The following is a 13,636-nucleotide window of genomic DNA, read 5'->3' as shown; positions in this document are numbered from 1 at the left end:
GTATGTCCTGGGTTAAGTTAACACTGCAATGACCCAAAGTTCATCGGAGCAAGTATTGTGAGTTATATGGACTTTAAGAATGAACCAAACTGAGCCCGACCTGACTGTTGTTTCTGTTGCTATGCACCACAGCCCTTGTGTACCAGACTCTGAGAAGTGAAGCTTGTTCACTTACAATGATGAGCCCCTATGGGAAATATGTAGGAATAGTTGATGGCTTGTTAAAATTAAAGGTGTTTAGAGTAGGCTCCACATACTGTATGAGCAGAAAGTGTCTTTTTGCAGAAGTTTATTTTTACAATGTAAAACATATGTCCATATTAACATCCACATACTGTGGCAAGAAACTGTATGTTAACCCTTTGAAAGTTCATGGTTTTCTATGTTAATTTGTCATAAAGTATGCTGTGATCTTCATCTACGTCAAGAGTATTGACAAATATAATGTGCCTAAAATATTTCTACTGAGTACAACCATAAAAATCTCATAGTGCCAGGGGAAAAAGTATGTGAACCCTTGAGTCAATGACCTCAAAAAATCTCATCAAGAATTGTTGTTTACCTAAAGCTGGAAAGACTTACAAATTGAGATGAAAGTCTACAGTTAGGCAAACGATCTATAAGAAGACACTCTGGGACTGTGGCTACTCTAACAAGAACTGTGCGCCCAGTCAAGAGCACTACCCAAGAGCACAACAAAGACTCATCAATGAGTTAAAGAAACAATGCTGAGGGACGGCCAAAGATTTAAAGGCATCATTGGAACTGGCTAACATCTGTGTTCGTGACACTACAATACGTAAAACATTGAACAAGCAGGGTGTCTAGGGACAGAAACCATGAAGGAAGCTGCTGCTTATTAAAAAAGAGCATTGCTGCACACCTGAAGTTTACGAAAAAAAAAAAAAACAGACACTCCACAGCGGTATTGGCAAAACGTTTTGTGGACTAATGAAACTAAGATTGAACTATTTGAAAAGAACATGCAGCACTACATCTGGCTTAAAAAGGTCACTGCATATCGTCATGAAAACCTCATCCCAAATGTAAAGTATGGTGGATGAAACGTCGTGATTTGGGCCTGCTTTACTGCATTAGGGCCTGGCCGGGTTGCCGTCACCGAGGGGAAGATGAATTCCCAAGTTTACAGAGCTAAAGCAGTTCTGCCAGGAAGAATGGGCTAAAATTCCTCCTGAATGATGTGCAGGTCTGATCCACAGCAACAGGAAGCGCCTGGTTGAGGTTATTGCTGCCGGGGTGGGGGGGTCAGCCAGTTATTAAGTTATTTTTTGTGTGTTATTAGATTCAAAGATTCAAAGTGTTTGTCATATGCACAGACAGAAAGCATGTTTCCCTGCATAATGAAATTCTTACTTTGCTGTCCACGTAAAATAAAAAAGAAAAAGAAAAGACAATTAAATAAAATAAAAAATTAAGAGCAATAAAGGTAGTGCACTTCTGAATAAGGCAATAAAGTGAGGTAGTGCAGTTCTGAAAAAATGAATGTGCAAAAGCAAAAATGTAATTCAATGTAAACAGTTATGTCCATAGGAACATTATATTTGGCAATACAGATATAATATTTGTTTTCTTTGCTTCTCTCTGACACAGCTGAGTGGAAGAAGCAGTTAGAGATGCGGAGGAGGCAGAGGGCAGCTCATGGTAAGGTCAAGCTGACGGGTCACACTTTATGTATCTCTAGAAGACCATCAGAATAGCCACATAGGCTGCTAAACCATGCATGGATGCTCTAAACCATTCAAAAACTGTATCTCCACATAATCCCCCCCTAAGTTTCCACACTGACTTCAGACAGCTGGCTTCTCAAACATCATCTGGTGTCACAAATGGAAACTCTTTTTGATATTGAGCTCCTTTCAGAATGGAGCGGTAAACATTTTGATCAAACTGTGGGTGCTTTTGTACTGTACCGTATGTTCACCAGTGCCCACTTAAAAGACTTTGCAGTAGACCTCAATGACTAAGAGCTCAGTGACCAAAGGCAGAGCAGCGCAACTCTAAGGCCCCTGCATTTACTTTTTTGTTTTTATCAGTAGTGTAAATGCTTTGATGAGGAAAGATGGTAGTAAAGCACACAAACATCTTCCTCAAATTCAGGCACCAAAGGCTTTTTTGGTTATTTTAAGTCCCAGAATCACAGAAGACTTCACAGCAGCCTGGCTTCTGTTATCCAGGTCCAGGATTTAAAATGTTGTCTTTGAAGGAAATGCAGTAACATGTTCACAACAGTTCTGCACAAAAAAACAGAAACATGACTTTCTTCACACTGTGCCCATATTTTCTATAAGCCCATTGATAGTTTCTCTGCCTGTCCAATTTTACTGCAGGAGTCATGAAGAATGACAAAGAGTTTGAGGAAGTAGACCTGGTGGAAGAAAACTTGCGCAAACACATTGAACAAGAGAAAAAGGCGTGAGTGTACTAAAAGGGCATTTTTAATATACTACCATACCAAATGTTTTCTCCTAGGACCATGCTGAGATTGATTGGTCGTAGTAGATGATGTTGTGTGATGTGAATGTGCTAATATCTGTTGTCAGGTACAAGAGCATCATCAGTCGCCTAAAAGCTTTGAAGACAGAGATTGAGCACCTACAGCTGTTGCTGGAGAGAGCAAAGGTCAAGCTCCAGAGGGACTTTCACAAGTGGTGGAGCCAGGAGGCTTCCAGTGTGCAGGTGACTGCGTTTACCATCCTCTGCCTCTGTGTACAGTGTGTGACATCACCATATAAAAGCTCTGTGACATACAGTGCCTTGCAAAAGTATTTGTACCCCTCATTTTTTCTGGTTACAACCATAAAGATAAATTTATTTTATTGATTATATTTGTTGATTTTATGTGATAGAGATGTGATCAACACAAATTGGTGCATTATTGTGATGTGAAAGGAAAAAGGATAAATGGTTTTCAAAACTTTTTACAAAGACATATCTGAAAAGTGTGGCTTGCATTTGTATTCAGCCCCCTTTACTCTGATACCACGGACTAAAATCCAGTGGAAGCAATTTCCTTCAGAAGTCGCCTAAATAGAATCTACCTGTGTGTAATTTAATCTCAGTAAAAAAAACACCTGTTCTGTGAAGCCCTCAGAGGTTTGTTAGGGAACATTAGTGAACAAACAGCATCATGAAGTCCAAGGAACACAGCAGACAGGTCAGGGATAATGTTGTGGAGAAATTTAAAGCAGGATTAGGTTATAAAAAAAAACATCCAAAGCTTTGAACATCTCATGGAGCACAACTGCTCCAGGAGTGGCACAACTGCAACCCCACCAAGACATGGTCCTCCACCTAAACTGACAGGCTGGGCAAGAAGAGCATTAAATAGAGAGGCAGCCAAGAGGCCCATTGGTAACTCTGGAGGAGCGGCAGAGATTCACAACTCAGGTGGGAGAATCTGTCCACGGGACATCTTTTAGTCGTGCACTGTGGCAGTTTGCAGCAATCCTTGTGAGGGACACAACAAACATGTGGAAGAAAGTGCTCTGGTCCGGTGTGTGGCGGAAACCTAACACTGTACATCACCCCGAACACATCATTCCAACCAGAAACATGGTGGTGGCAGCATCACGTTGTCGGGATGCTTTTCTTCAGCATAGACAGGGAAGCTGGTCAGAGTTGATGGGAAGATGGATGGAGCCAAATACACAGCAGTCTTACAGCCAGAGCTACAATGGACTCAATGGGGCTGAATACAACTGCACATCTTTCAGATATTTATTTGTAGCAAAATGTGAAAACCATTCACATCGTTCTCCTTCGACTTCACAATTATGTGCCACCTTGTGCTGGTCTGTCACATAAAATCCCAATGAAATACATTTACATTAATGGTTGTAATGTGACAAAATGTGGAACATTTCAAGAGGTATGAATAGCTTTGAACGGACCTGTAACATAATGACATGGGGATCTTTTTAAAGTTACGTATGTTTCTCTTGTTAGTCAGGAAGACTTGTTTGTTCACTTTGGTCTATATTTATGGCTGTTTTCTTTGGTGTGTTTTCTGAACATTGGGCTCTATGGACATGTGAGTGAGTGTCTAAGTTGCGTCTCTGACTTTGGGGAGGGTTTTAAGACACCATTGTGACCCTTGCAGCCTTTGTTCTACATCATCCTGAATGAGCCCTGGTGGGAAGAAATGTAGGAGGCAAATACAGAGAAACCCATTTTTACAGCATGCTGTGTGACCCAAACAAGGGCCTAGAGAGCAGCTTAGAGGCAAGACAGCAATAGCATCAATATGTAGTCTCAGCCTTAACAAACACAACATGTTCATAAGGTTCCACGGCAGCACAGTGGGGGAGAAGATGTGAGTCAGGCCTAAATAATAATTGTGTGCTTGTGAATAAATACGCAGGAGACTTGCACAGTGTGGTGAAAGTTTTTCAAAGCTTGTGGTAAAAGTCAAGTGGAAAATTCACAAATTATTAATAGCACTGGCTTAAAAATAAGCCCCTAGTCTCTCACTCAATATTTAACTTGCCTTGATGGAAGCTGTGCACATTTCGGAAACCAACCACATGTTAGGCAGCAACATCTGACCAGCAGACTCTGCTGGCTTCGACTCTTCGGTTTTGATCTTATGAATGGAGAAAACAATATCTCACTCACATCTGAGCAAGGTTTAGGAATTTATCACTGCCTGACAAAGAGGAAGTCTGACAGACAGGCCTTACATCTGCAGCTTTAGTCTTCCATGCAGACTGTTCTCCTTTCCAGTGTATAAGCAACATGTTCAGCTATTTATTGTTCTGTTTTTGGAAAACAGCACACATGTATTTGATTAAAATTTGAGTAAGAGATATAATGGAGCTAGAAGGAAAAAAAAAATAGATCCCCTGTTCCCTTTAGCTGTGAGTTGGATGTGTCCACATGGTGTTTACCTCTCATCCGCTTGGACTGAAGGCCTTGCTTGCAAATGCTCCACTGAAAAAATATATGTTTTAATTGTTTCAATGATTGAAAAGGAATCTGAGCCAGAGGCAAGAACCAGATGTCACACGGGGTCACCAACTGGGACCTTGCAACCATCATCACCTGGCCCTCCAGGACTCGGGTGAGAAACTTTCTCTGTGCTTTTTGTCTTGATATTAGTTGATTCTATAATTTGATATTTAGCCGTGATGTTGATGGTATTTGACATCTCATGCCATGACATAACATTCACAGACAGCTGCCAAAATCCAATACCACTCAAAGACAGTGGCTGAGACTGCATGAGTCCTGTAAAACAATGATATTGATACTAAAAAGAATGAGATTTCATTGACAAAAGTTTAAAATATTTGCTTGCCCGCTATGGGCAGTAATGTTACAGGTGTCATAAAAAAGGTACTGTAGTTGGTGACCATCCATAAATACATTGCATTGTTGGCAGTACATTTCCAAAAGGTTAAACAGTTTTTTGGCATCAAGTACAACTACTAGTGAGGAAAGCACAGTAGATACTACACCTACCATAGGCCAACCATATGATTTTTATATGGACATTATGCTGTGTTGCACACACAAATTAATATAAGTATAACATATTTTCTGAAATGATTCTGTATCTTATTTAGTGCACCTGGTCTGATCAATGTTGTGAGAGACGATGCAGTAGGTGGAGACCCCAATCCAGACCATTACGCTTCTTCCTCTGTTCAAGATCGCAGGTCGGCCTTGTTCACTTTATCTCCTATGTGTTTCCTGAATAGTAAAATAGTAATAAGTAGAAAAAAGGAAAATACTGTATGTCACACGGTGAAACTTGGTCGCTTTTGTGAATTTCAGAAGCTGCATCTCCAAAAGTGAACCTCATTTGGAAGCTGTCGCAGCATGTCACGAAAAGTCCCTGGATGGAAAAGTGACTCATGTAAATCCTTCATCTGAGTGGAGGTAGATGATTTTTTTTTATTCTGACAGGACAGCATTTACTCACTTGAAGGCCTACAGTGCATTTGAATATTCACCATGGTGTGTGTACGTTTTTGAGTTAAATGTAGAAAATACATATTCTATATGTAGTTCCTAAATCTATACATACAGCATAGAGCTGTAGATTTTACAGCTGTGCTGTGTTTTCACTCCACTTATGAATTTAGCCATAAATTTTTATTACTCTGTGAAGTAATGTCTCCAAACTCTATTAACAAATCAACGACTTGGAGTCTCACTTGAGCACAGTTGCTGAAACCTCCTTTTTATAACCACAGTAAATCATTGAATGCATTACATGCAATATATGCCTTTGTTCATCTTTACCAAATCTGTATAGAACAGTGATACTATTGTTCTATAGTGAGGCTCTATAATATGGCTGAACCAGCTTTACCTGTTAAGGGTTTTCCTTTCTTTCATTTAGCCGAAGCTTTTGGAACCAGCTTATTTTACAGCCCCAATTCCACTCAACACACACAAAGCAAATGATTACTGGATTTTTGGCGTGTGTTTCAGTATTGAAAAGTCTGCTTTTGTGTAAAAAAACTGTGAGCAATTTATATGAAAGAATATTCTTTAGCATTAAACATATTTACATTTCAGGGCCCTCTCTCCTGCCAAGCTCACTTCCTCATCCATACCACTGACTGGAGACCAACAGGCGGATGCTGACATCCTGGCCTTCATCAGTGCCAGGCAAAACCTTCTCAAGAGGGCAGGTGACACACACACAAAGGTAACAATCATACACTAAGCTTTCACACAGTACTATACTGTATAGATTTTGCATTCAACACTGGCCTCTAGTGGTGTGAAGTCTTATAACACCAATTCAAAGGTGAAAATAATTTCACTTCACTGCTTTTTATGGCAGTAGTGCATAAAAGACTAGACTAGTACAGAATGTTTGGGCAAGATCCAATAATTGAGTCACACAAACGGGTGTCGCAGTACATCCCCATCCCTTTGGAAGCATCACTGTATCTACAGTGCTTAATAGTTCTACAGCTCTTCCTCATTCCTAGCTCACTCTCACACACACTAGTTGTGTCTCTTTACCTCTTTCTACTATTTTCAACCTCACGTAGCTGCTTACGTTGGCAGAGACTACACTGGACTCGGATTTGGCGTTAGATATCCAGTAAGGCTCAGGTCATGAGAACAGACAGCCCGATGCCAAATGACACCAGACAGAAAAATCAAAAATCAGCCTAAAGAACATGTTTGCCTCCTAAAATCCTTATTTTTCTTCATCATCTTACCTTCTTTTTGTTTCTTTTTCCTTTCCTTATGATTCATTCTGTCTTTCCACTTCCTGCCTTTTTTCTTAAAATTTTCATTCCATCCTTCCGTCTGTGCTTCACTTTAAAGTCACTATATGCTTTGACCTATAACTTCACATACTACTGAGCTGCATAGTGACTGTGTTATAAGGAAAATCTTTTTTTCTGCATTTCTGACTAAATCCTTTCAACTTCATGACCAACCACCCTTGTGTTTTATTTATTTCAGGCACAACATCGACATCCTTGTGTATTGATGGACTTTGAAAATGTCTTAAATATACCAGATTTCTCATAAAAAAACCTTTTCTGCTAGACACACCACACATCCTGTCTCAATGTTAGATAGACACACACACACACACACTTAAACATACTTGTTGACCTCCTAGAGATGATGCCAGTGATACAACAAGCAGCAGTATAAATCACAGCCTGCAGCAGCCATTTGATCTGAACAAATGTTGTCTCAAGATATCAGAGGAAGGAGCGACAGTAGGAAAGCAGTTGGCTCCACTATGTATTTATTATATAATGAATCATGGCTTTTAAAACGGTGACAGATGAAACATGCAGAATGAGAAACCAATTTCATATTTCTGTATATCTAAGATAACAAAAGTTTGTCAAATTTTGTAAATAGATGTATTTTGAAATTCTGTTAAGAAATAGTATTTCTATTAATTTTACACAAAAGAAAATAAAAAATAAAGACATGAGATCCTGAGATGCCAGATCGTGTGTTGTGCTGTAGTCATTAATTTTCACCAGGTCTCTTTGCCATTGTCAGTATATATACTATTCATTTCCAGGATATATAAATAATTTTCTCATGGTTCTCTCTTTACAGTTGTTCTCTTGCAAATTATATTTTTATAACAGGTTAATTTCCTGAGGAATCCAACTGGAAAATTAATCAGGAAAATTAGACATCCTTGAGTGAAGCAAGTATGACTAAGATGTTTGCTTGTGTCATTAGTTAGAATTCTGGAAACACAGTCCATTAGTAGTGGCACTTATCAGATGTTACACCAGTACTGGCCCGACCATCCTGGTGCTCCTGCCATTCACTGTAACTGTCGGTTGGTTACTGTTGGTAATCACGATCTACTCACCCAGTCACCTCAGAGCCGTCATTACACACTTTCCCAGACAGACACAACCTGTAAGGATGGGAGCAACCTGTTTGCATGGCTTTGTGTGGATTTGTTTGACACATGACAAGTGGCTGTGCAATTTGCATCAAGGCAGAGAATGAGTCTTCTTTGGACAAGTCAGGATATCAGCTACTTCTCTCAGTCACTTCAGTGCCTTTGTTCCTCACCAAAAACAGCATAGCTCTAAACTATATACTGTGCTTAGTTACTTACCTTAAACAGCAAGGGATAATATTGAGTTTGTGCACCAACATCACACATAAATTATTTATTAGACTGGTAGGAAAAAAACAATCCTACAATTCTTCTTTTGAAATACACACTATAGAAAACATCAATCTGAAGACAACATGGTACATTGTGGAGGTCTAACGAGCAACAACTCGCTATTTCTTTTTGCTACAATCCATTAGAGAGCTTGGAAATTTTCTTTCAGGTAGCAACTTTGGGACACTGATGGACCCGAACGATACAGAGTGCATTAAGGCTATGTTGAGACGTCTTTCAACTGTTTGGTTTATGGCCCACAATCAAGTAATGCTCTCCACACCTCTCTAAAATGTCATCTCCTTCCTCTCCATCTGACCATAAACATGTCTAGCTTCAGAGTGGGGTGGAAAACATAGGATGATTGTTCTAGCAGACTCCTGTGGGTTAGGAAAAAAATGAGCCATTAAACTGATGAGATTTAAAGTGTCCATACTTCATTAAATTGTGTGTATAAGTTATGTATTTTTCTTGACATGTCCCAAGTTCTGTCATGAATCCATGTGAATCCATGCAAATGTTTAGTGGATGTCCAATTAGGGATCCAGTCATTTTCTTCAGGTTTCCAATTTAAAAAAAGAAATTGAGCTCCCATTATCCAGATTCCTCTTGAAAGTCTCAAGACCAGTGCTCCACTATTGTGGTTATGTGAACAAACCAACAGCAGTCAGGTAAAACATTAACATTTGTTCTGCTGACAAGATGCTGTCACCACTTCCTTATTAACGGAAACAGTTGAAAGTGTGTGCGTGTCCAGATGCTGCACTAATGGAGAAGAGCAGCTTGATCGTTACCCAGGTAACCCATAAATGCATGTTCACCCTCTATGGGCCAATCAGACTACGAGTATTGAGGGAAGATGTTTACTTACCTAGTTAGAGCCGTCACCCCAAGACACAGGTTTAACAAAGATCAGCCTCTCTGAAAGTTGCTGTGGGCTTTTAGGGCTCTCTAATAACTGTCTCACATTCAACTTAAATACATTTTTGTTTCACTTTTTAAAATGTTCTACTGATGCCACAGTCTGTGGCAGTGATGGATGTTTTCTTTGAAAAACTACAGAAGATCAGTGTATTTCATCAAGACTTTGATGCTTAGTTCCTTCTGAAGTGATTAACCCCTTTTCCGAGTTTGAGCATCAGCGTTGCTGGAGGAGGTTGATGGCGAGGTTCCAGCTGATCCAGGTCAAAATGAGCTGGATTGCACTTTTCGCTCTGGTCCACTTCACATACATGCTTCTTGGGGCCACAATCTTCCAGATACTGGAGCGAGAAGCTGAGAGCAACAACCGCAACCACTTTCAACTGGAGAAGTTGAATTTCTTGGCTAATTATACCTGCCTGGACAGACCTGCTTTGGAGAAGTTTGTTCAGGTTTTCTACCACTTTCTTCACAGTTCTTCAAGGAATTAGTGTTTAATTATTGGAGTCTAGATGTCTGTAATATTCACAGCACATAACATAATGTGTAATGTAATGCAGTACTGCATCTAGATTTAGCCAAACTAGGCTTCTTTTTATATTCATTAATATATGTTACAAATCCTTTAACTGGCCAGTGAAATGTATCCAAGTGTACATATATAAATATGGTTCAAGTCACTTAGTAAATATCATGTAAAGGGCTCAGTAATACTGATAAATTCAAAGATCAATTTTATGATTACATTCGGTACAGAGCAATAAATTAAATTACAGTTATCTGACCTACGTAATAAATCAAGGGTGTGCGTGCGTGTGTGCATGTTTGTGCAGGTGATTTTGGATGCCTGGGAAAAGGGAGTGAATCCTTCAGGCAACTCAACCAACCCCAGTAACTGGGATTTTAGCAGCTCCTTCTTTTTTGCAGGAACAGTAGTCACAACTATAGGTGAGCATGTTTAGACATTTAGGATTTCAAGTTTTCTATTTTTGAGGTGGCCTGCACTGTTGCTGACTATTCATAATCTGCCTCGCAGGTTATGGAAACCTGTCCCCCAGCACTGTGTCGGGCCAAGTCTTTTGTGTGTTTTACGCACTCTGTGGGATCCCACTAAATCTCGCCTTCCTCAAACATCTGGGGAAGTGTCTCACCATCCACCTGGGTCAACTACAGTGGGGTATGGTCTCAACTGTTCCACACAAGGTACTGATGGGTGCCCACTACACACAGAATCAATGCAGATTAATCCAGTTAAAAAATGATCTTCCAGAGAAAGAGCTGAGATATCCCAGATGGATTCTATCAAACATGGTTATCTGTAGCACTTTAATTAGATCAGTAACGGAAATATTATTAAAATTATACCAACATTATCACTGTGTATCTGTTTCTGTCTTTAGAAATGAAGTACAGAAACCTTGCCGGACTTCTGCAGCCAGAGTGAAAATTCACTTAATTCTTTATTTAGAATCGGAATGTCTCTCTTTATATTAGAATTAAATATTTTAGTTGTGGCCTGAACTAAGGTTTGAAAACTCAGCTTGTGAAAAAAGAAAAAAAAAAAAAAAAGATTTCCCTGATATACATATGTACTTGGTAAGATGGGTGGGCCATGAAAATAAAATAGGGAAACCTCAGTTGTGTTCGAACCCCAATGTTTTCGAAAGGCATTTCAACTTTTGTTGAGGGTTTTTCAATCTGACTTTGGCTGAACAGGATGCTAGCCAACTAGTAAGTTCATTCGTGTAAACTTAACCAGCTTGTGTAGTGTTAAAAAGTAATGAATAATGTGCAGCCACTATGTAACATGGAGTGACGGCACAGAACCCATTCAAAGGATGATGTCTCAAATAAACATAATAGATGCACTGGTTTAAATGCCACTAAAATGTGACTTTGTTCGGAATTTTGTGTAGAATGTGACTAGAATCAATCTGTGGCAAGTTGAACTGACTATGAATACACCAATTAGCCATAAAGTTATGACCACCTGCCTAATATTATTAGGTCCCTCTTTTTACACCAAATAGCCCTGAGCCATCGAACCGAACACCCCAAGGTCGTTGCTGTGTTCCTTAAAGTATTCTTAAATCATTTTTGCTGTGTGGCAGGGTGCATTTACCTTCACATAAGTAGCAGGACCCAAGGTTTCTGGTGCAAAACATGCCCACGAGCATCACACTGCCTCTGCCAGCCTTTGCCGTCTTCACATAGTGCATCCTGGTGCCATCTGTCTTTCAGTGACGCACACGCACCCAGTTGACCACATGCTATAAAAGGAAATGTGATTCATAAGACCAGGCCACCTTCTTCCATTGCTCTGTGGTCCAGTTGAATTGAATTTAATTCAACTTTACTGTCATTGAGAAGTATAAGTACTCAAAGAACAAAGATAAGTTTGGCATCCAATTCGAAGTGCAAAGATAGCAACAAACTTATGTGCCCATTGCAGATGCTTTTGGTTTTTGAGCCAGTTTTCACTCCTTGAAACCACTTTTGGGAGGTCCTCACCACTGCAAAATAAGAAATGAGATTTGAAGTCAAGGTGGTGGTTCAAATTGTATTGTCACAATCCAAGGCAAACAGCCAAGAAAACACTTTATTCATCCAAGTGTCAGACTTTAACCCCACCAAATATCTGTGGCGAGACCTTAAGAGGACCATATTCTCAGACACTTTTCATCCAATCTAATGGGACTTGAGAGGATCTGTCCAAAAGAATGGGATGAACTGCCTGAATTCAGGTGTGAGAAGCTTGAAGAGACCTACCCAAGACATCCCAGAGCTGCAGATGCTGCCAAAGGGGCTGGTACAAAGTATAGAATTAAGAATCTGAATGCTTATATAAATGAGAGATTTCCGTTTTAGATAAGCTATTTTTTAAGTTTTTACTTTGTGATTGTGGGTAATGGTGTAGCTTGATGGGGGGGGTGGATTACTTCATTTTAATATAAATGTACAGTAAAATATTCAACTGGTGGGCAACATGGTGGTGAAGTTGTTAGGACTGCTGCCTTACAGCTAGTCCCCAGTTCAAATCCAGCTGGTGGCTGCAGCTTTGCTGTGTGGAGTTTGCTTCAGTTTCTCTTCAGTTGTACTTCAGTTTCCTCCTACAGTCCAAACACGTGCACGTTAAGTTAATCGGTGACTCTAAATGACCCATAGGTGTGAATGTGTCAGTGAATGGTTGTCCGTCTGTGTATGTTAGTTTCAGATCATGGATGGATGGATGTCAAATGTGCATGAAGTGACTGGGCCCTGAATACTTTGCAAAGTGCTTGTAAATGTAACAATTGTAACCTAACCGTTTTTTTTTTCTAGCAAATAGTTGAAGTTATGGCAGTGAGTTTGTTCATCATCACTGGCAGCCTGCTTTTTCTGGTCATCCCTCCTCTGCTGTTCAGTTATGTGGAAGGTTGGACATTTGGCGAGGGCTTCTATTTCGCCTTCATTACCCTCAGCACCATTGGTTTTGGAGATTATGTTGTAGGTAAGTGTAACATAGAAGAAGGATTGAAGCAATTACCTCTGTCACAGACATTTTTATAGCTCTTATATAATAAATACTATGTCATTCTATGTATCTAAAGCAGTGTGTAAGACAGGTTAGCATTTAAAACAATAACCTATTCTAACAAGTTAATGTTGATTGTTGTAGGGACTGACCCGGGCAAGGATTACATCTCTCTGTACCGTTGCCTTGCAGGCATATGGATCGTCTTTGCCCTTGCCTGGCTTTCTCTTATCCTCAACATCGGTGCCAATGTAATGGAGCATGTAGTTGTCCTGACCCACGCAGACATTAAGAAACAAGAAGAGGAAGAAGACGTGTGAAACAGTAAACTTACACATGAAATATCTAACAATGTGCTATCAACTGTACACGTAATATTCAATAGGTAGAGCATATTATGTGTGATTGTTTTAAGTACTATATACAGTATTTCTGAAGAAAAGGCCATATTTTGTTTAACTGTCTGTACATTTATTAAAATAAAATGTTAATTTAAAATGTTTTTACAGAGTTGTGAGATATAAATTCTTACTTCTTTTGCTGAATGTTAC

At 39.6% G+C, this 13,636-nt stretch overlaps 2 protein-coding genes across 3 annotated transcripts in view; both read left to right on the top strand.

Annotated features, from left to right (window-relative positions):
• Window positions 1–7,959, top strand: part of kif6 (kinesin family member 6) — a 50,743-nt gene extending 42,784 nt beyond the window's left edge. Inside the window, exons 16-23 of the mRNA XM_067478937.1 lie at window positions 1,612–1,662; window positions 2,349–2,433; window positions 2,562–2,697; window positions 4,992–5,080; window positions 5,586–5,678; window positions 5,797–5,901; window positions 6,547–6,679; window positions 7,456–7,959. Coding sequence (XP_067335038.1) covers window positions 1,612–1,662; window positions 2,349–2,433; window positions 2,562–2,697; window positions 4,992–5,080; window positions 5,586–5,678; window positions 5,797–5,901; window positions 6,547–6,679; window positions 7,456–7,524 — 761 coding nt within the window. The 3' untranslated portion in view covers window positions 7,525–7,959. The remainder of the gene's footprint in view (window positions 1–1,611; window positions 1,663–2,348; window positions 2,434–2,561; window positions 2,698–4,991; window positions 5,081–5,585; window positions 5,679–5,796; window positions 5,902–6,546; window positions 6,680–7,455) is intronic.
• A 1,182-nt stretch (window positions 7,960–9,141) lies between these two features.
• LOC137101061 (potassium channel subfamily K member 16-like) lies at window positions 9,142–13,549 on the top strand. Of its 2 annotated transcripts, none has more exons than XM_067478940.1 (5): window positions 9,142–10,023; window positions 10,405–10,519; window positions 10,608–10,774; window positions 12,893–13,061; window positions 13,278–13,549. In XM_067478940.1, exons 1-5 carry the CDS (start codon window positions 9,811–9,813, stop codon window positions 13,403–13,405), a joined length of 792 nt encoding a protein of 263 aa, XP_067335041.1. In that variant the 5' UTR covers window positions 9,142–9,810; the 3' UTR covers window positions 13,406–13,549. The 2 variants fall into 2 exon arrangements, with proteins under 2 accessions (XP_067335041.1, XP_067335040.1); XM_067478939.1 differs by having other exon boundaries at window positions 9,143–10,023; window positions 13,230–13,548.
• The last annotated feature ends 87 nt before the right edge of the window (window positions 13,550–13,636 follow it).

This window comes from Channa argus, chromosome 16 (genome assembly GCF_033026475.1).
Source record: "Channa argus isolate prfri chromosome 16, Channa argus male v1.0, whole genome shotgun sequence".
NCBI classification, from domain to species: domain Eukaryota; kingdom Metazoa; phylum Chordata; class Actinopteri; order Anabantiformes; family Channidae; genus Channa; species Channa argus.
Note: the sequence above shows the minus strand (reverse complement) of the source record. Positions and strands in the feature narration are given on the sequence as shown.